The 23,171-nt window shown below is 38.2% G+C and overlaps 1 protein-coding gene across 10 annotated transcripts; it reads left to right on the forward strand.

Moving 5' to 3' along the window:
- The first annotated feature begins 358 nt into the window (after positions 1-358).
- COMMD6 (COMM domain containing 6) lies at positions 359-22,548 on the forward strand. 10 transcript variants are annotated; one of them, XM_064493084.1, is made up of 6 exons: positions 8,804-8,914; positions 9,004-9,015; positions 9,237-9,297; positions 11,221-11,265; positions 18,006-18,158; positions 21,104-22,548. In XM_064493084.1, the coding sequence occupies exons 5-6, from the start codon at positions 18,033-18,035 to the stop codon at positions 21,152-21,154; spliced, it is 177 nt and encodes a 58-aa protein (XP_064349154.1). In that variant the 5' UTR covers positions 8,804-8,914; positions 9,004-9,015; positions 9,237-9,297; positions 11,221-11,265; positions 18,006-18,032; the 3' UTR covers positions 21,155-22,548. The 10 variants fall into 10 exon arrangements, 9 of the variants coding, with proteins under 9 accessions (XP_064349153.1, XP_031321985.1, XP_064349150.1 ...); XR_004141213.2 differs by lacking the exons at positions 9,237-9,297; positions 11,221-11,265 and adding an exon at positions 20,529-20,663 and having other exon boundaries at positions 8,786-8,914; XM_031466125.2 differs by lacking the exons at positions 9,237-9,297; positions 11,221-11,265 and adding an exon at positions 19,605-19,651 and having other exon boundaries at positions 8,787-8,914.
- Positions 22,549-23,171: the final 623 nt, after the last annotated feature.

Genomic DNA, 23,171 nt, shown 5'->3' on the forward strand with positions numbered 1-23,171 from the left:
CCGCCGCCGCTTCCGCCCCCGCGCGCCCTGACCTGGGACCGTCCAACCCTGTCCCCCAGGGAGGGGCGCCAAGAGACCAAGAAAAGTTTAACAGCACTCTAGCTCCATCCTCGCTCCCTGCCGAACCACACGTAAAGTTTCACGCTTTACGTGAAGATACAATTGGATAGGAAAAGAATGGGGCCAGCTTCCTATCGCAGAAGGGAAAAGAATCTGGATCCATGGCCCTCTCCCCTCACGCTTGGACTCTTCCGAGCCGAGCGAGCGCTCCTCTGCCACGCATGCGCCAAGCGCGAGTCTGGGACAGCGTGCTCGCTGCTGCCCTCCCATTCCTGCAGCACCCGCTGGAGACGCTAGGGGGCGCACCGTCGAGTCCTATTCCTTGAGGAAGGGACCAGGGTCGCAGCCCATCCGGAGGCTCCTCCGCCCCAAGCCCGAGGACACCGGAGTCGTGCCCAGAAGTTCCTTTGCCAGGTGCGGAAGTGATGTGTTGGTCTTGTCTGGTGTTGCAGTTCTGTTTGACGAAATATGTCAAGTACCTATTTTGAATCAAACGCTGTTCTAAGTGTTGGGTACACCAAGCTGAGCCCACCGTAGGGTAGCAGAGGTGTACAAAAGAACAAGAATCACAATAAAGTGTAATACTTATAGTGGTAACATGAGGTGTAATGGAACTGCAGAGAAGGACAGCTAAAGGGGGAAGGGAGTGGCCAAAAGGCTTCCTGGAGTAGGTGGACAGCTGGAGTGAGCCCTTAAAAGAGCAGATGTTAGCCAGGCAGAAAGGAGGGTGCTCTGAAGAAGGGAACGTGGGCACTGTGGCTGCAGAGCCTGCAAGACAGAAGGGCAGTGTTTGGAGGTGATGCTGGAGAGATAAGCAGAGACAAATCGGTCAAGACATCTGGGCTTCATTCTGAAAACAGCAGGGAACCCCTGAAGGATTGGAAGCAGGATTTTCATCTCTCTCCTCCACCAGACTGTGAATTCCATGAGGCCTGCAGCAACGTCTTTTTCTAATTCTTCATATTGTTTCCCCAAGGTCTATCCCAGTAGATTCTCAATAAATATTTGAGGCATGAAAGAAATAATCAGATATGCAGAAACACCATTTGTCAATGATGAAGAAAATTTGCCAGAATGAAATGATGAGACTTAATTAAAGTATTAGCCATGGAGACGGGGGTGGGGGTGGGGGAAGGCACAGATTAAAGAGACGGTGTTTAAAGGGGGTATCCCTCTGAGGAGCCCACATTGTCAATGATGACTCCAGAGATTTGACCCCGGGGTAGGGTGCGTGTTACTGCTCTGCACCCAAAAGAGAGCATGCGCGGAGAGGAGCTGTTACGGAGTTAGAAAACAATAATTATACAGAGCTTACTTTTCTTGGAGGACTTCCAGATCTTCCACTCATATTCTTCTGGCTACTCGTCTTCAAATTCCAAGGGATTTCCAATCGATTGGCTCCTCTTTCACCTTAACCATCTGATAGATTGTTGCTATACCCATCCCACTGTGAGCTGGTAAATCTGAAATGTCCAGATCATCTTGGGCAGCCATTGTTGCATAACCACTTGAGTTTCACAGCCAGACTCTTAGTGGCATGCTAGGGGCAGTTTTCCAAATGACTTGCTGTCAAAGGAATGGCGTTGCTCCAGAACCCGGAGGTCCTGCACTGTGACTCTCCTGTTAGGGCTTGTCTAGGACTCCACACAGAACGGACATCTCTAACAACATTGGATCTGCTGTGACATGGGACCATATAGAAGGCAGCTTGCATTCTAGCATGGACTTGCTACAGGGCACTCTCTTGCCCAGGGACCCACTCAAACTGGCAGCTGTCCAGATCACCCAATAAATGTGTCACAGCTGTATTTCCAAATGTGGTGTATGCTGCCTTCAAAAGCCAGAGGCCCACAAAGTGCTCTGCCTCTTCCCTGTTAACAGGAATTGCAAGGTGCAATAGCTTATCTTTCACCTTAGAGAGGTTGTCCTATTATTTCCCAGACCTTTGGCCCGTAAAAACTTTATTAATGCATTTGACCTCTGATTTTAGTAGGGTTTAACTTCCAGCCTCTGGTATGCATGTACCCAACATGGTATCGAGGACAGTACTTCTCAAACTTGAACATGCATACAAATACCTGGGGAATCCGAAATGCAGATTTTGATTCAGTAAGTCTAAGATGGGGCCCAAGAGTCTGCATTATTGGCCCCTATATTTAAATTCTTCCTTTGCCATATAACATTGAAGTTTTTTCTACTAAGGGGCAAAGTAGTGTCAATCCTCATTATTCATGGATTTGGCATTTCAAATTTACCTACTTGCTAAGTAACATTTATTTGTAACCCCCAAATCAGTACCCATGTAACTTTCAAGGTCATTCACAGACATGCGTAGAGTGGCAAAAAAATTTGAGTTCTCAGCTGAGGCCAAGCAAGACAGTGCTCTGCCTTCTTGTTGCAGGTCTTATATTGGAAACTTGTCTTTTCTGCAGTCTATTTAGTACCACATTTCTTTTTACATTTTTTATGCTTTTTTGTTGGTGATTTCACTGTATAAAACAGCCCCAAGCATTGTGCTCATGTCCTATTTTGTGTTCTTAAGCACAAGAAGGCTGTGATGTGCCTTATAGAGAAAATACGTGTGTTAGATACCTTCCTTCAGGCATAAGTTATACTACTGTTAGCCCTGGGATCAGTGTTAATAAATCAACAATATATATTACATGTGGAATCTTTAAACAAAAATACACATAAAAATGTATTTATCTGTTGATGAAAATGTGACTAGAGGCTCACAGGAAGCTAACCTGTTTCCCCTAGGAGCAATGGTTCAGTATTTACTAATTCTGTGTTCATGGTTAACTTTATAATGAGAATCAACTCTTTGTTTCCCCACTCCTTAACATTGAGTTCACCATGTGACTTGTTTTGGTCAATAAAATGGGGCAGAAATAACATGCCAGTTCCAAGTTCAGGCCTTAATAGCTTCTGCTTGCAGTTTGTAATTCTAGCATGACTTTGAGGAGAATGTGCTTGGACAAGCCTGCTGGTCCCAACAGGAGACTAAGAGACACCTGGAGCGCAGCAGAACCACCTCAGCTGAGCCCAGCAGCCGTTGGCCAAACCACTACTAACCTCCAAGACATGTGAGCTAAATAAATGTTTGCTTGTCCTATGACATTGGGACTTGGTGGAGGGGCTTTTTGTACACAGCAACAGCTAATTACTCTGTCTGCCTAAAGTTTTAGTAATCAAGTTCAAAGTAGTCAGCTAATTGATACACCTGCCCCAAATTCTAATAACCAAATAAAAAGATGTGCCTGTACCTCCAAAAAATGTCATTTCCTTCATGACTAAACTCATAGGTCATTTTTTTTTTCAGCAACTGTTAAAAATTCAGCAGCTTCTATTCAAAAACATCAGGAAGTTTTTTGATAAATTGATTTTTGATGTCTTAAGAAAAGTACTTGCGACTCAAACTGCTCTTATAAGGTTACTATTGTTTATTATTCTGAGGTATCTGGCAACTTCTCCAACCTTGAACTGAAGTAAGCAACACTTTTGTTGTAGTTACTCAAGTCTATTATATGGTTGATTTGTAAGAACATGTGGAATCTTGGTCATTCCTCCAATAACCCGTATTTACCTTACTGATACAAGTTTACAATCTGCTGTTCCCTTTCCATGCTTATTTCCACTCCTGGTAACTTTTTGTTATGCCAAATCACAGCATAATCTTTTTAAAAGGCATTTCAAATGTCATTTAAACATAGTATGTACGTATACAGCCAACAATACCCATAACTCAAAAGAAGTGTTGAACAGCCATGACCAAGTTCATGCACACACTTGCAAAAATGACTGAGTAACACCTGCTGCCTGGCTCCCTGCCACTGTAAGGAGCCATGTGATGCAATGTGCTGTATGATTCTGAGAAGTCAAATGAAAAAAATATGAGTTTATTCTTTTTTTGGGGGGAAGGTAATTAGGTTTACTTGTTTTCAGTGGAGGTACTGGGGATTGAACCCAGGACCTCATGCATGCTAAGCATACTCTCTGCCACTGAGCTATACCCTCTTCCCAACATTTGGTATTTATATAACATCTGACAATCAAATCAGTTTGTCATCACAATCATAACCAGTCCAAGGAAAATCTAGGATGAGGCCCCACCCAGCTTTCCCTCTGGCTGGGGATAAATTTCTCTACATGCCTGTAACTCATTCATGGCACACCACCATTATTACTCTCTATTTTATATTATTTATCTTAAAAGGAGTGTGTTAAGCTGACTTCATGCTGTATGTATATGTACCCTGTCATCTGCCTTTAGCCTGTGTCACACTAGCAAAAAAAAAAAAATCCTAAAACATAGCCTTTTTGCACAGCTTATCAAAACCTTATATAAGTGGCCCTCATCTGTCCATAGTATGGATTAAAAACTGTCCCTGCCTCGATCAGAAATCGTGACTTCCATAATATTGTTGTGTTTCTATAGCCAGGCACTTAACCTACTTACATCTCATTTTTTTAATGGGAGTCTATAAGGTCCCATTAAGCCAAAGGTTAAAAACTATGCCTTGCAGGTTGCAGGTGAATGTATGAATTAGCCAGAAGAAGGTGGGACAGTGACAAAATGGAACATGTAAAACCTACCTATATGCATTCCATTTCCAGTATAGTTTGTTTTATTTTCTGTGTTGGTTTTGTTTTAAATATGTGGGTAGGTAGGCCAGATTTGGCCCCAAAGCTAAGAATTTGGGTCCTCTGCTTTAAGTTCTAACATCTCTATGATTCCAGGATCAGTAACCATGCTTCATTCCAGTTCTGCATTTTTGCTTATGCTGCCCATAGATGACCACCATATCCACTCCCCCCAACACCATCATAACACACACACACAAACACACACAGACTCACCTATATTCTTGAAGAGCCTGGAGTACAAATAGAACATTCAGTTAGCACAAGGCATCTGGAAAAGGATTTCAGCAGGTACACTGGGAGTTCTGAATCCCTCTGGATCTCTCTGAAATTAGATTTCAGACTAAATTAAAACCAGAATTTGAAGTCTTACCTATTAGCTAGGTGATCCTGCTTAACATTCCTGAACTTCCATTTTCTCAACTTCAAAGTGGAGATAATGTGTGATCTGGATAACTTGTGGGTTCTTTTGAGGATTGAATATCATGGTGATGAGAGTAGGGACTAGTATTTATTGAGTACTTATTGTGTTCAGGAACTTTGCCATGTGCTTTACAAATGTGATCTCATTTAACCTTAGTGGCTTAAAACAACACAAATTTAGTATCTTACAGCCTGAAAGTCAGAGTCTGAAATGCGTCTCACTGGGCTAAAATCAAGGTGCTGGTACGTTTGTGTTTCTTTTGGAAGCTATGTGGAAGAATCTTTTTTCTTTTCTTTTCTAGCTTCTAGAGGCCACCTGCCTTCCTTGGTTCTCCTCCTTCCATCTTCAAAGCCAGCAATGGCCTACTGAGTCTTTCTCATATTATTTCACTTTCTCCCTGACACTGATTCGTCTGCCACATTTAGGACCTTGTGATTACACTGGGCGCACCTGGGTCACCCAGGAACATTTCCTTATTTTAAGGTCTGCTGATTAGCAAACTTAAATTCATCCGCAATCTTAACACCTCCTTGCCATGTAACATAATATTCACAATCTTCTGGGAATTTGGACCTTGGTGTCTTTGGCAGGAGACCATTATTCTGCCTATTACACCTATTGATTATATAATGCAGTATAGTGTCGTAAATGTGTTTAAGGGACATCTGTTGTTTTTGTTTCCCCAGCATCTCTTCATCCAAATTTTGCTGCGTTATCTTCACTTCTATATCTTGTAGGCTGCATCTTTTCACCCCTTTTGCTGCTAGTGACTCTGCCAATCACAAAAGTCTACCTCTTGTGGCCACAGTAGGGGGAATAAGAAAAAATTGTAATGCACCACCCAACACCCAGTATTGGGCCAATGGGGTGGTGTATGAGAGTCCCTTGCTGACATTTGAGATGGAAGAGAAGCTTCCTCTTTCCCCTTCAGTCATGAGCCATAGGCTGTGACCCTGGAGATGCTGGTGGTCATATGTCCATAGGCACAAACCCCTCCCCACAACATATAAAGAAGACTAAGAGAATGAAGCCAACACACAGAAGGCCAGATCGCAACTGAGCAACAGAGATTGGGCCCTTTTGCTATTCAAATCTCACAGTTCTGTGATATTACTAAGGCTGGCTCAACCTCTACATTTCAGAGGCCACCCCTGTGAGACGATCATTTCTGCTGTTTTGCTCAGGCTAGTTTGAGTTGAATTTATATCACACGACACAAAAAAAGCCCTAAAATAAAAGCCTAGATTGAAATCTTATTTGCTTCATGTGCCAATTTTGTTTTCTCCAACAGACAGTAACTCTTGTGAGATTAGAGTTCATGCCCTAGTTCTGTGGACGTCCCCCTCCTACACACCTGACAGTACTAGGTTTGTTGTAAGAGCTCCAAAAGCATGTTCAGATTTATATACCCTACTTACATGACATCAGATAAAAATAAAACCAAAGTGATGCCTACGCATCCTTAATATAGCAGTTTTTTGGACTCTATTTATAAAATCTGTTTTTTCCAAGTCTGAGCTTGCGTAAGTCTGATCTTTTGTAAGATGGAGGTCTTAAAAATAAGCAGTTGATCACATGTGTTACTGGCGTGTCAGAAGCACAAGAACAAGAGTAACAATTGGCAGAGACTGGCCTAAACACTACTGACGTTTTACTCTCCCCAAATTGAATCAGAAGATCTTTGGGAAGGGGCATTCACATCTAATTTAAATTTAAAAAAAAAATTTAAAAGAATGCATGAAAAATACAGACAAATACAAAAATTAATTTTTAATACGTCTTTTCAGCTTTTGGCAGCACCTTTATATAGTTAAGATTTACATATGTGTGTATGCATGAGTGTGTGTGTGTGCGCACGCACAGTCCTCCATGGAACACAATCTGATGGCAGCCAAGGACTACAGAGAAATATCCTCTGATAAACAGAATGGGTGCACTGGCCAGTGTCCTATCTTTTCATCAGACTTCCATAGGAAAGAAATAATTTAATTCATTCAGGGACTATGTTTTTAAGCTAACTAGTACTTTTAATCAAGTCCAATAACCTTGAGGACGTGGCTATTTTTTGGCATAGATTCTGAGTGCTACATGCCAAACACAGTTCTAAGGGCTTTACATACGTTACCTAACGTAATTCTCGAACAATCATATGGAGGTATTTGTGGTAGGCAGAATATTAAAAGATGCCCTGCTCTTCAAAATTATTATCCCCTGTTATTGAGTCAAGCGGTAATCTAGGTTCTGTTCTGAAGGGACTTCGCATATGTAATCAGGGTCATGGACCGTAAAATATGGAGGTCATCCTGGATTTCCTTGGTATGCTCAGCCTTATCATTTGAGACCTTAAAAACAGAACTTTCTCAAGCTTGCATGGTGAAAGAAGATAGAGGAGACATGATGTGAGAGTGATTCTCATGAAGTGAGAGTGATTCAAAGTGTGAGGAGGACTTGGTCTGGCATCAGTGGCTTTGAAGATGGTGGAAGGTAGCCACAAGCCAAGGAATGCAGATAACCTCTAGAAGCTGACAGCCCTCATCCAAAAGCCAGCAGAGAAATGGGAACTGCATTTAACTGAGTCTGGCAGCAACCTGAAAGCAGATTCTCCTCCAGAGCTTCCAGGGAGGGAGCAATGCAGTCCCAACAACACTTTACCCGCGTGGTTCTAGATTAGAGACTAAAGAGACAGCGTAACTAAATTCAACAAGTGGTTATTGATTAGATTCCAGTAGTGGGTAGGGTAGGGAACAGTTTTAAAGAATATTGTTAAGGAATATTAATAACTGAGGAAATATGAATTTGGTCCATGTGTTAGATAATAGTATTTTATTAATATTAATTTTTCTGAGTGTGATAGTTGCGATTATTTAGGAGAATGCCCTTGTTCTCAGGAGTTACATGCTCAAGTATTTAGGAATGATGTGTCATTATTATGTATGCAGCTAGAGTTAAGGCAAATGTGTACAAATGTTAAGTTGGTGTGTGTAGATACAGGCTATAGGGATGTTCATTTAACTATTTTTGCAACTCCTTTGAAAAAAATTTCAAGTTTTTCATGATAAAAGTTGGCGGGGAAAACTGCTTTGGATATTAAGTAAAATTATTTTGAGATGAGTAGGAGGGAAATGGGAGAACCAGATGGGAAGGTATGGCTGCAGTTAGGCTGAGGGCTGGCGTGGCAGTAGGGATAAAGAACAGAGCCAGACGGAATAGAAAAAAGCATCCACCCCACCCCCAGCTAGGCCAGTGCAGTGAATCCGAGTGACGGGAGCAAATTATAAAACCATAGGTCCCACAGGCATCTCCTTCGCAGGACAAACTTCTACGGAGAATAGGGAGAGATGGTCCAGCTGCTTTCAAACTCGGTTAGTATCACTGCACGCAAGTCGGTGCCGCCTCAAATCTGCGCTTGCGCAGAGGGCGCTGCGGGGGCGTCAGACTGGAACAGTCCACGTCTACGGGGTAAGTAGGGGGAGGAGACACCCTAAAGTTAATCGGTTATTCCATTCAAAAGGTATCTGGCAAATCTTAGGACCTTTTCCCTTGTATTATTTTTTGTCGTTACTGATCAGCTCCAAAAAACCTGATGTTTAGTTGAGACTAAGGATGAGTTTCACACAGATGTTTGTTCCGGGCCCCTACGTCGGCTGCGTGCGCTGGGCCGCAAGGGGCGGGAAGCGGAAGCGGAAGTGTTTGTGGCCCCCGAGCGTCCACCTCCGTGGGTGGTGGGAGCCCGTGGACCCCGCTATGGAGGGGTCTAGTGAGCCGCTGCTGGATGCTAAATCCAAGGTAAGAGCTGGCCTGTAAGGTTGTGGGGCAGCGTGGCTCCGGAGCGAGAACGAGCATTCCGTAAATGTTGTTTTCTGCTTTTATTTCAGGTCACCAACCAGGTGAGTGAGTGGCCACCTTGCCCTGTCCTCAGCCGGCCTCGGGGCGGGGGAAGGGGCGGGCGGCAGCACCTGGCCCTCCGCTCGCCTCTCGCACCCGCAGGACCATGCCACGGTGTCCAGGGCTTGTGTCCGCGAGTCCGTATCTTTCATCCTTCCAGCCTGCGTTGCTCCTGAGATGGTAGCCACTCCCATTGTAATGTAATCTCCTCTACCCACTCCAGGCCAAAGAGTACAGACCCAGTATTGTTCTTCCTTGATTAAGCGCCGTTGATTCGACACTAGGTACACAGTATTTTCGAAAGTGATATGTAGAGATGAGGAATTATTAAAATTTACAAAGATAGCACTGCAGACGTTTTCTTAGTCTTTAAAAACCAGTTATTTTGAAGATACAGAGTTTACCTCTTTAACCTTTCAATGTATATTTTTTATGCTTGGAATAAGAATTAGAATTTCTAAATATATCTTAGGACCGCTTCTTTGTTTCAGGTGTTCTTGTGTTGTTTTTTTTTTTTTCAGCTATTGAACTATTTTTAGACAAATGACTTGTAACACTTCCCAGAAGAAGAGTACTCAAACTAGAATATTTTGAGGACAGGAGTTACCCAGGACCACAAAGTATTAGAAAGGGCTGAGATAAATAATGAGAACATAGAGGCTGAGAGATGTCCATTGACTACTCTGTGACATGTCTCCAGCTGATCTTGCTGTTTTTGAGGATTCCTGGGAAGTAGGGGGAACTCAGAGAGATAGTAATCAACCCCCTATCTGGCTTTGCTCAGAGTAGTTGCTCAGTAACTTTGATTCAATCTCTCATAAGTCATCTTACCCATTTACTTACGTTAAGTCATATGTTTATTTGAGTAAGGTATCCTGACACTGTATTATGCTAGATTACAGGTTTTTAAAAATTAAACCTTTTGTGCAGGGTGTAGGGGAAGTGTGTTTAAAACAATACAAGTTTATTCTTACAGTTTTGGACGTCATATGTCCGAAATTAGTCTTGTGTGACAAATCAAGGTGTCAGCGGGGCTGTATTCCTTCTGGAGGTTTTTGGGGAGAATCTGCTCCCTTGTCTTTTTCAGCTTCTAGAGGCTGCCTGCATTCCTTGGCCGTGACCTGTACTTCATTTTCAAAGCACATTCCAGCCTCTGTTGCTGTCATCATGTCTCTTTCTGCTACCATCATCATATTACCGTTTCTGATTCTGACCCTCCTGCTTCCCTCTTCTAAATCCCAACTGGATAATCCAGAAAAACCTCCCCACATCAAGTTCCTTAATTTAGTCATAGCTACAAAGTCTGTTTTGTCCTGTGAGATAACATAGTCACAGGTTTCAGGGATGTGGACATCTTTAGGGTCTCATTCAGCCTAATCTGTATCCATTCTGTGCAGTCATTCACATGTTAAACAATTGTTTGCATAGAAAAAGCCTAGATAATTTACAGACTGTTAGAATTAATATGAGAGTTTAGCAAGGTAATTCAATTGTTTTTCTACAGTTCAGACACAGAGAGTTGAATAATATTTTTTTAAAGAAGTAATTTACATTATTAATAAAGAAACTATAAAGTACTTTGCAATAAATCTAACAAAAGATGTTTAACACCTCTATGAAGGAAATTATAAAAAGTGATAGACTTCCAGTTTCTATTTAAGCATGTAAAGAGCTTAGAAATTATCACTGTCTTAAAAGCAAGTAAAAACTGAACAAACTGAAAAATCAGTAACTCTTCTAGGATCCATCAGAGAGATGGGGTCACAGGGCACTGCACCCCAGTTGGAAAGACAGGTAAATACAGAGAATCACAACTTAACAGAAAACTCTGAAAACGAATGCTGGCGTAGGGAAACCTAAACTGTAATTGACAAATTGCTGGTAACTTAGTGTGGACAATTAGAGTTAAAATTTCAGGGACCCTCCCTGATCATTATGGGGGCTCACACTTTTGTGAGTTTCACCTCCAGGAACTCCTGAATTGAACATTTTTTATTTATGGTTCATGAAGTGTTTTTTAGTATAATACTACTAGATGAAAATTATGTGTATTCAGTATTATAGGGGGAAAGCCTTGACCTAGCTATAAATCATTTCTGTTTGTAGCTTTTTATATGTACCAGATATAGCTAATTTTTAGGGCTAATATTAGTTTGAAATCCTTGAGCTATGATACCTTCTCTTTTTCTTTAAATGTTTCTCACCAGTATATGAATGAGCAGGGTTAACTGGGACCGCAACTCCAGTTCACAGTGAGTTCACAACCTTCGTACAATCCCCTAGCATACTGTTTTCTCTACCATTAAAAATATTCTCTATATTCACCTTGCTGCCGCCTGAGTCCAAGCCACCATCCCCTTGCTTAGGTACTGTAGTAGGCTCCCAATTGGGTCTCCTTTTCCTTCTTAAACTTAATGCCCTATCCAGCAACCTGGAGGATACTTACGATGTAAGTTAGACCAGGTATTTCCCCACTTGAAGCCTTTTCAGAGATTCCTTTCACATTAGAAAGAAGTCTTAAATACTTTCATTGGCCTAAAGTCCCTTCAAAAACTGATTCTTAGCTTCCTGGTCTGTCCTCTTACTCTGCATTTTTTTTTTTAACAAACTACAACTTCTTTATCTATTTATTTGTTTATTCTTTGTCTTCCCCACCAGAATGTAGGTTCCTGAGGTCAAGAGCTTTGTTTTATTCTTTTCTACATCCCCCATGTCTAGAACAGTCTTATTTAGTAAATACTTTCTGAATATTGAGGCATAAAGAGATAGTAACTTGTCCTAAACCACAGTGGTTGGAAGGTAGCAGAGCTAAGATTCAAACTCAGGTCTGACTTCAGAGTCTGAGCTTGTTAATTTTATCAAACCATAGTTCTATGTTGTCCAGCACCACAGGTCAAAGATTGTTCATTACTTCACATTCTGATACTCATACTCATTGTTTTGAAGCAATTCACAATGCTTGTAGATGTCTAATTAGGACTCCTTATCATAGATGATTGTTCCTATTGTCACATTTATTGCTTTCCTTCTTGCTAGTTTTATAGCATAAATCAAAAGAAAGATGTTTTATTGACACAATGTCTAGTGCCAAATTCCCTCTTCACATTTGTGAGACATAGTGACTTAAATTTTTGTATAGTTTATGCAATAATTCATAAATGTACGACTGCTTTCGCAATTCATACGTGTTTTGAGTAAAATAGAAAAATCAAAGTTGCTTAAATTTCTGTAAACTAATGTAGGTCAAATTACATAGTTTGAGAACTTATTTTTGTTAAATCATTTATTAAGTTTATTGACAAAGCTGTTTTCAGATTGCTATGCTTGCCCTGCTTTAGTTATCTGTTGTCACATGACAAACCACCCAAAACTTAGTGACTTAAGACTATTGTTTAGTTATCTCCCATTGATTCTGTGGGTTAACTGGGTTTAGCTGGATGGTGGTTTCTACTCCGCATCATGTCAGCTGGGGCTTAGGTCATCTAAGAGCCTAATTGGGCTGGAAGTGAAGAGGGCTCACTTATGTGCTTGTGATGGCTTGGGGTGAGGACTCAGCTAGACCTGGTAATTGGAGTCAGTTGGTTCTCCTTCACATGGCTGCTCACATGATGGTGACTGGATTCCAAGAGGGAGGGTCCCAAGAGCCAGTGTTCCATGAAGAAGGAAGCAGATTCTTCCAGTTCTCCTAAGATTTGGGCTCAAAGATTCCAGAACACCTTTTCAGCCATATTCTACTGGTCAGGGCAGTCACAGGGACAGCTCAGATTGATGCAGAGGGAAATAAGCTCCACTTCTTGATGTGAGGAGTGACATGTATGTACAGAGATGGGTAGAATTAGTTGTTGGAGGATCTCTTTGAAGACCAGTTACCATATACCCCAGAACTTCTAAACATACTAGTTCAGTAAAAACTCATTTGAGTCGTCACCTTGTATCAGATAATATTCTAGTAGATTCAGCAGTAACTGATTGATAATGCCCCTGCTCTCTTGGAGTTTGTATTTCCTTGGGGACTCAGGTAATGAATAAGTAAACATGATAATTTTAAATACTGATAAGTGCTATGAAGGAAATCAAAGTATGGATGAAGGTGTCCTTAAACAAGATGAGGAAGGCTGATGACTTAGCAAAGGTAGTACACTTATGAGATCTAATATGAATTCTCAAGTAGAAATTTGCTAATAACTCATGCTATAGCCAATTTCTACATTTATAAAGTACTTAGCACAGAGTATAGCACAGCACTCTCTGAAAAAACTTTCTGATGATGGCAATGTTCTGCATTGGCCATATCCAATATGGTAGCACTAGCCATATATGGTTCTTGAGCACTTGGCTGGTGAGACTAAGAAACTGAATTTTTAGTTTTATTTATTTTAAGTTAACTTAAATAGTCACATTTGGCTAGTGAGTACTGTATTGGACAGCTCAGGTCTAGCCTATAGAAGATGCTAAAAATTCTTGCCCCTAATCCTAGACCTGTCTACTTTCTTGACCTACTAGAATTTAGTTTAATTCTGAGCGGTAATCATATTTCAGCTCAGGATACAGAAAAAGGCATGGAAAATGGAATCAGGCAAATTTGAATTTGAATACCAGCTCTACTAGTTTTATATCCTTGGATGAGTTTAGTCAGTCTTTTCCTCATAACCCTTTTGAGAGAGATTAATCTGGGCATAACACTTAACATTCTTTCCATTTGAAAACTCATTTAAAAAGGAGAGAACATGAAAGTGTATTTTGTGATTCTAGCTGTAAAAATTACATACAAATACTAGAAATTAGAAATAGGCACTCAGGAATATGTACATATTTTTAGAATGCTAGAGTTGTACACAGTTATTTTTCTAATTTTCTCCTATATTATGATATAAAAAAATAAAAATTAAATTTAAATTAAAATGGCCTTGAATTTTTTTCTTTATAGGTAGTTTTTATAGTGATGTTTTTATGTTACTAACAACTTCAGCTTCTGTATCAACTAATTTTTATTGTGACAGACTACAGCTAATTTCTTTGTTTACCTTTTCACCTGTGTTTGCTTTCTGATTATTTTTCTCCTTTGTATTCATTTTTCTTCTGGGAGTTTTCATATTCTTTTTGCTACTAGCTTTTTTTTTCTCTGTATGTTTACCTTTTTAAATCATTTTCATCCAACAACAATTTTGAGGCTACATTACTTCATTCTTAATATTCTCCATAGTGATGTGTGCTCTATTCTGATTTTTTGTTGTTTTTTTTTTTCTTTTTTTCTTTTTTTAAAAATCTCCTATGCAATTAATTCCTATTTCAGACTCAACCACACTTATTAGAAGGTTTTCTTTTAATTTGCATTTAAATGTTCAGTTTAGAATTTGGGAAAAACTCTCATCCCATAAAGCTAATCCCAGCTCTCTTTTCCCCATGAATACTAACTTTGCACAGTAAGTGACAACTCTCCTTAACTGCCCCACTGCCAGTTTCACCACTATAATGGCCATTGAATTCCAGCATACTGTGTTCCTTCTTTGCTTTTCTGCTTGAAATGTTCTAGGTAATCCAGAGTTTTATTTCAGACTTTGAATATCAAATAAGCAGTGTTTTACTCTACCATTTTACTGTGGACATTGAAAATGGAACTTCTTGCATCAAGGAATTGTACAGGCTAATATGTTTTAAGAAGTTTTCAGTTAAATTTTTGAATATTTTCACTGAACTGATATAAAAACTTATCCCTAGTCATGAAATCTCTGAACTCTGTTCTTGGATTTTTAATCACTTATTAAACATTCCTATTTAGATATTCCTTATCACTGCTTGATAATACCTTCAGACTTAAAATATATAAAGTCCCGATTGATAGATATTAGTATTTTCCCAGTCATCTGGGCTCAAAATTTTACAGTTGTCTTTGTTAACAACCTTAACTCTGAAGACAATTGTCAAAGCCTAATGATTCATTCTTCAGAGGATTGGCTTAAACTTACCTTTCACCACCTTTGTTCTGGCACTTAAAACCTCATTCCTGGATTGTTATGTTCTGCCACCAGATGAATGTTTTTAAATTGGTAAAAATCGTACCATTCTCTGAACTCCGAAACATTCAGTGAGTACCCACTGGCTATAGGAAAAGTTTAAATGACTTAGTGTTTTCCGTAATAAGGTGAAGTACAGTTGACCCTTGAACAACACAGGGATTAATCCATGTATAATTCATAGTTGACCCTCCATATCTTAGGTTCCTCACATACGTGGATTCAACCAACTGCAGATTATGTAGTACTGTAGTGTTTACTATTGAAAAGTGTCCTTGTGTAAGTGGATCCCTGCAGTTTAAACACACATTGCTCAAGAGTCAACGGTAAACGAGAGTATATTGAAAACTCATACAATTTGCAAAAAAATTATTAGCCTCTTGATTCTTGATCTCTTGTCAGCTTTATTTTCCATACTTCCTTGTAAGAGCCTTTCTCTTTAAGACAGATAGATGTTATGTCCCTTAGCCAGATATTGACTGTTTTCTTCTCAAGTTGGTTCAGCTTAATATTTATTAAGCATTTATTCTTTGCTAGGTGTGTATGGAATATATAAAGAAGACACATTTTTCCCTGTCAATTTCAGTTCTGTTATTCCTCAAAACTGAGCTCTATTCCCTCTAACGCTTTCTCTTGATCAACTACCCTGTAGTAAATATTTCCTTTCAACCAGAAATATGGAACTCACTGATTTATATCCTCCCCTCCCCTGCTTTATATACGAGACAGCGTATGTACCAAAACATGTATAACATATGAACTGCATAATGAATAGTTTTTTCCCATTTTGGTGAGATATAATTGACATATAACTGCATAATGACTTGACATACATATACTTCAGAATGGTCACCACAATATATTTAGTTAACCTCCATCTCCTCAAATAGTTATCCCCCCCAAAAAAGAGTAATTTATAAGTGAACATCTGTGTAACTGCAACCAAAACTCAAGAAACGGAGCATTACCAGTACCCCAGAAGCCCACCTCATGCCTCTCCCCAGTCAAACCTCTGCTTCCCCTCCTCCCTAGAGGTAACCATTATCCTTTTGTGATAATCATCTTCTTTATAGTTTGGCATGTGTGTATGCATCCCTAAACAATATTGTATTTCCTATTTCTCAAGTTTAAGTGAAAGGACTCATAAGTTTTGAACTTGTTTCTTTCAAGAGTTTTGGTTTTAAATGCACCTGAAGTTCATTCATTTTCATTGCTGTACAGAATCTCATTTATCCATTTTATTACTGATGAACATCTGGGCTGTTTACAGTTTAGGGCTATTATGAATATAGCTGCTAGGCACATTCTACTATAAGTATCCTGTGTACATATGCACAAGTTTTTCTAAGTTATCCCTAGTAATTAAATCTCTGGATCACAGGATATTCATAATTTCAGTTTTACTAAGTAAAGCCAACTTTCCAAAAGATTGGCCCAATTTAGACTTCCATCAACAGCCCTGTGACACATCCTTCATGCCAGTTTTGGAATTTTCAGATTTAAAATTTTGACATTCTGTGGGGAGGGTGTAGCTCAGTGGTAGAGTGCATGCTTAGCGTGCGCAGGGTCCTGGGTTCAATCCTCAGTACCTCCTCTAAAAATAAAATAACCTAGTTACCTCCCCTCACCAACAAATTAAAAAAAAAACAATTCTAATAAAATTTTGACATTTTGATAGGTGTATAGCAGTATCTCATTGTGGTTTAGATTTGCATTTCCCTGTTTCCCTTTCATATGTTTATTAGCCATTTGTAGTTCTTTTATTGTATGCCTATGATTTTTTCTCTATTTTTGTATGGGAAACATTTAAAATGCATCTATGTGATTTTTTACTTATTAAAGATGATAACCTTTTTTTAGCACCAGCCTAGCCTTCATGCTGTGGCTGATTGGCCTAAAGCCAGTCTGAAGACAGGAGGAAGTTTTGGTCCTTATGCTGATCCCGCAATTCATTAAAATTTTTTTATTAATAAATAAAGCCATTTGCCCACTAAGCATTAATTTGGCAGCAAAAGATATTAGTCAATAAACAAGTCCTTTTTTGTGAGTGCTTGCTATGTACTCTGTACCCACCTAAGCTTTGGGAACAAGAATCAAAATTCCTCCACTCATTGTCTTTTATGTTTTAAAGTCAGTATTAAGAGCTGCATTTATCCAGCCCTGTTTTATGCCATAGCAACCCTGAACAGTCATTGCAAAGAATTAGCTAAAAAGTATTGAGGCAGCCAATAATCAATAAGCATGTCATCTTTGGAGTCAAACAGACTTTGGTTTCAGTTAGGAGTCCAGAAATGTGTGACCCTGTGTGTATTATATAAATGCTCTGAAATTCTGTTTTGTCATCTGCAAAATGGGAAATAATAGCCTATAATACTATGATGATTCAGTGAGGCATTTAATACATGTAAACTGCATAGCACATCACCTGACAGGTAGCCATCATCAACTGTGATGAAATCTAAAACCACCTATCACCAGGATTTATGCTAGTGTGAGGTCTCAGGTCAAGGACTGTGGTGAGGAAAGAAACTGGAATGGTTCCCATGTGTCTCAATCAAATATGAAGACGGTATATAACTCATCTTCTTTTTTAGGACTTTTGGGCTGTGAAATAGAGGAACAGAAAAGTGAAATAAGAGATGGTCCAAAACATTTGGAACCTCCTAAGTACAGGAGCAAAAGAAAAGGAAAACCAGTACTGCCATACTTACCTGTTACACATCCAGTGGAGATTTTGGTGTTTTTTTTTTCCCCTTTTGTAACTATGACAATATTGTTTTCCTACTCTATTTATAGCCCTTATTACCTCTCTCCATGTTCCTTTGATGAGTATCCCCCTAGCAATATTAAAATGAAGACATTTTCTTTTATTATGATTGGCATTGAAATTAAAAGTTGAATATGAGAGCAGTAAAATTGAATAAATATCTGCATTCAGGGAAATATTATGACTGATGTTTTGTATTGTTTCATTACAGCTTCTAGACTTTCAGTGGAAGCTGGGTATGGCTGTGAGCTCGGACAGTTGCAGGTCACTTAAGTATCCTTACGTTGCAGTGATGCTCAAAGTGGCTGATGATTCAGGCCAAGTAAAGAAAAAGTCCTTTGAAATGACAATTCCACAGTTTCAGGTTTGTAATTTAACTCATTCAGTTTTAGTTCATTGCTCTGTAATTGCTGCTTAAAAATATATATATAAAATCTCTTTTAAGAGAAAAATTTAACTTTTTATTTGCAAGTATTTTGATGTGCTTTTCATTTGTTAATACATACAAAAGATCTGGATTTGTTTTCTTTGGGAATTTGATAAGTTATTTTCAATATTTTCAATATAATCTGAATTTGTATACTGTTATATTAGATCACTTTCTCAGTGCTCATCTTTAGTATATTTAGGAAATCTGCATCTTTTCTAGCAGGATATTTACTTTGCATTTAACTCTTATTCTTCTTAGGCTTAATATTCAAGAATGATTAAGCTAAATGGATCTTGCGTTTGAATTGTATTGACACTGAATTTTCTGACTAATAATGTTTATAAAATGCAGATCAGACCATTTGATGACTAATTTTATCTGTGAGGAATGTGAGTAACTTAATAGTTTATATTTAGAATCATGTTATATATATTACCATTCTACCTCTTCTGTAAGCAAGGAAGAATTAAAGGAGGTAGATGAGAAATCAGATTTTCTTTCATTTTTTAATTTTATTTATTTTTTAAACATCTTTTATTGATTTATAATCATTTTACAATGTTGTGTCAAATTCCAGTGTAGAGCACAATTTTTCAGTTATACATGAATATGTATATATTCATTGTCACATTTTTTTCTCTGCAGATTTTCTTTTAAATGTACATACAGGGAAATTCTTTGTCATGGGCTGACTTAACTGACCTTAGAGTTTTTGTTTGCTTTGATCCCTTTGGTGAGTGAATAGATAGGAATCCTTCCTTACAGCAGTTACTACTTTAAGAAAAGTCAAGTACTCTTAAAAAAAAAAAAAAAAAAAAAAAGCTACCATAGTGAATGGAATGGAAATATAATGAGAATTCCTTATAGAACTAAAAATACATTGGTCCCAGGCTTCTTTTTTAAGAAAAGCCTCTCATATATCACTTTCGGATGCTTTTGATCTCTTTTACAAACTTCATTTCCCCCCCAGCTTTATTGAGGTATATTGACAAATAAAAATTGTTTAAAATTCAAGGCATATGATGTGTTGTTTTGGTATACCTGAAAGGATTACCAGTCAAGCTAACTTACATATCCATCACTTCACATAGTGTGTGTGTTCAGAACACCTGAGATCTCTCTAGCAAATTTCAAGTATTGCATTATTACATTATTATTAGTCACCATACTGTACATTAGGTCTCCAGAACTTACTCATCTTAAACTGAAAGTTTGTACCTCTTGACCAGCATCTCCTCATTTCCCCCACCCCCCAGCCCTAGTAGCCACTGTCTACTCTCTACTGCCATGAATTCCACTTTTTAGATTCTGCATATGAGTGAGATCATGCAGTATTTGTGTTTTGTGTCTGACTTACTCAATTAACATAATGTCCTCCAGGTTCATCAATATTGTCAAAAATAACAGGATTTCCTTCCTTTTTAAGGGTGAGTGGTATTCTGTTGTGCATATATACACACCACATTTTCTTTCTCTCTTCATCTTGTCAGCAGACACTTGGGTTGTTTCCATACCTTAGCTACTGTGAGTAATGCTCCGTTGAACATGGGAGTGCAGATACCTTTTTGAGGTGGTGATTTTGTTTCCTTTGAATATATATCCAGAAGTAGGACTCATGGATTGTATTGTAGTTTTATTTTACAAATTATATTCTAAGGATTTTCTTTTGATTTCTTTCCTTTGAAGCAGGTATTTCTGCTTTCGAACAAGAAAGGTCACAGATTTAACATTATTAATGCTAATTAGTGTCTTGGGAGAAATTAGGACTTGGTTGAAAGGAAATAAATGTAGTATATTATGATATATGAATAGCTTTCAACAGAATATACAAACCAAATACACTTCAAAAAAGGATGTAAGTTTCAGGCTTTTAAAATTCATAATCCTGGCCTAATTCTTACTTTTCTTTGTAGCATTTGTGCTCCTTGATTTCACCTCTAAATTTTTTTTTCTCGTAGGAAAAGAAAAATCACAAATGGGGCAATTCTTTTAAATATAGTTTTTATACAGCTTAAAGCTAACCAGGCAGAGTCTGTTAGTCACATTACAGGACTGAGAGCCAAGGAACATTCTTTGAGCTTCTAATTTATATCTATCCTATAGCTGCAGTTTTGACCCTCAGTATATGTTTTATATAGAAATAGTTACTTCCTGCTTTATTCCATAACAGATTTACATATAAATTAAAACAAAATACAGATACTCTTTTAAGTAGTGAAATAGAGAATTAAGTCCAAATAAAAAGGAAAATACCAGGATGTGAATCATAAGAGGGTATCCAATTTGTCTCCTAATTCTTGGCAGGTAAAAGAGAAGAAAGGAAAACAGAATTTGTTTTATCCCTCTTTTATCTGAGGCTTAAAAAAACAAGATGACTTCTACAGGAGAACCACCATACCAGCTAATTTTTTAATTGAAAGAGATATAAACTTCTACCATGTAAGCTATTGTCAGTGTTGAGTCTCTCTTGTAATTGATAAGGCAGCCCCTGTCACTCTGAAACACAGTCTGAATTTTCACTAAATTAAAAACGATTTGAAGCCTGGGAACCAATCTGTTAAAAAAAAAACTTCATTGTCTAGGACAGTGCTGGGTATTTAAGAAATCTTTCTGATGTGATCTCAAAGAACTTTGTTGTATGCTTTTAAAAAGTTTAGTTGTGAACTAATCGTCCGACTCTACAATAGTATTTTTGCTTGCTCCAAATTGTACCTGTATGTTTCTTATGGTAACCTTCCAATAATAGTAGTTGAGGATCTGACATTAAAATGCAAACTTAATATGTTTTAGAGCCTCTGCTGGTCAGATGTAATTAAAAGAACTACCTAAATATTCTCTATTAAAACAAAATTAATATTATTTTTCCCCTTTTTCTCCAGAATTTCTACAGACAGTTCAAGGAAATTGCTGCAGTTATTGAAACTGTGTGAAAACTGATTCCTTGATTGATGAATTGCTATCATCATTCTAAAATTATGGACTTCACTTTCTGCACCAAAACTGCCTAAGGATCCAGTGATATTTATTGACTGAAAATTATACTTTTGGTTTTTCATTTTTTTAATAATAAAAAATCAGAAAAACAGGTATTGCAAAGTGGTGATCAATACACAACTTTGTGAATGTACTAAGAGCCACTGAATTGAACACTTCAAAGGGTGAACTCTGGTATGTGAATTCTATCTTAATAAAAGAATAAATTAGGCAAACAATTGAATGATATAGAAAGCAACAAAAGTTTAAGTATTAGACCAATAGTTTTAAAAATTACTGGTAATGTTACCCATTTTATAAATAAAATCTTATACTGAGTTCTTTATATATAGTCTTATATATAAATGACAGAAGTAATATTTGATTAGGATAACATGACTTTACAAATTCAGTCTTTTGTTATAAAAACAATCAGTGAGAAGAGTGAGGCAGCTTCTCAAACATTTGGAATCAGGTTAGGATTGACTTTTGCTCCCTTATATTAGCCAAGAATTCAGCTGTTTCTCTTACTAATATTTGTAGAAAGTTCAAGTGCATGCACAAAGACAGAAAAATAGGTTTTATTCTGAGTTTATGTACAACTGAGTTAACCTGGTAGCACAAGATACTGTGTTAGATGATCTCTGTTCAATTTAGATTTACAAACTAGTTATTAAAATATTTTATAAAGCCACAACAATCAACACTGTGTGGCATTGGTTAGGAGTAAGCAGACAGATCACTGAATAGACTAGGTGGCCTAGAAATAGATCAAGACATTTGAGACAAAGATGGTATTTTAGTTGGGTGAGAAAACAGGATTGATTTAATAAGTGATGCTAGTACTCACAACATATGCAAAGGTAAATTCCAGTTGGACTAATGACCTAAATGTAAAAGATAAAAATTGAAGTTTTACAGAATATTTATGTTAACTCGGGCTTGGGAAGACAGCAACTCCATAGCTATAATAAGAAACATAAATATAATTGACATATAAAAAATTTTTAATTATATGTGGGGGAAAAAATGGGCCATGAACCAAAACAAAAGAGAAATGCTAGGTTGTTGTGTAAATTAGTTCTTGGTCTGGAAAACAAATTGCTTTAAATATTCCAAGTAGGAAGAGATTTTTTGCAAGAAATGAGATGCTCACTGAACGTCAGACTGAGAACACATCAGGAGAAACCATTGCTAGCTTTTAGAAAATGCAGGAATTTCAGGGGAAGCCCCTCCTAATCATCTCTGCACAATGCAGACTGTCACCTGGAAGCCACTATCCATGCTATTTCTGCCTTATGTCAACATGTGTAATGAAATAAAGGCTGCTTGCTTTCTTCACCCTTCTTAATTTCAGGAGTGCCTCTTATCATTGGTGGAAGTTAAAGCAGGACCCTGTTGACACACGAATCTGGTCAATTGAGTTTCTAGTCTTTTAGCACCTATGGAGGGGAGATTTAGGAAAGCAGGAATGGGGCTGAGTATTCCTACTCTGCTGACAGAAGTAGAAGTTATGGTCCTTTTGCAAAGTAATAGACACACAGACATCATACAGAAATTTCATAGTCCAGAAATTTCAATCCAGAAATAGAACCTTTGGAATAAAGCCACCAAAATGTAAAAATATTTTGTAAAATTGGCTAAATGTTCACCAATTTCCTGTTAGGGCACTCAGGAAGACTGCATTTCCCATCCTCCTTTGCAGTTAGGCTGGGACCTCCTGATTGGGTTGTATGTAGCCAGTGGAATCTGGGCAAAGGTGTCCTAAGCCACATCCGGAGTTTGTCATAAATTTTCCTTGCCTTCCAAGCTCTCCTATCCTTGCTGCTGGAAATGAAGGAATCTAAGATAGTGAAACCTTAAGATGGATCCCTGAATCACGGTTGGAAGCAAACTCCTTACTATAACAGCCTGACTTACACCAGGCAGTGATGTGAGCTAGAAACATACTTACTGTGTTAAGCTGGTGAGATT

This window comes from Camelus dromedarius, chromosome 13, assembly GCF_036321535.1.
Source record: "Camelus dromedarius isolate mCamDro1 chromosome 13, mCamDro1.pat, whole genome shotgun sequence".
NCBI classification, from domain to species: domain Eukaryota; kingdom Metazoa; phylum Chordata; class Mammalia; order Artiodactyla; family Camelidae; genus Camelus; species Camelus dromedarius.

Coding starts and splice junctions, on each gene's coding strand:
- COMMD6 (XM_010995015.3), top strand. CDS start 8,873: ATGGAGGGGTCTAGTGAGCCGCTGCTGGATGCTAAATCCAAG. Junction 18,159..21,103: donor TGACAATTCCACAGTTTCAG/GTTTGTAATTTA, acceptor CTTTTTCTCCAG/AATTTCTACAGACAGTTCAA.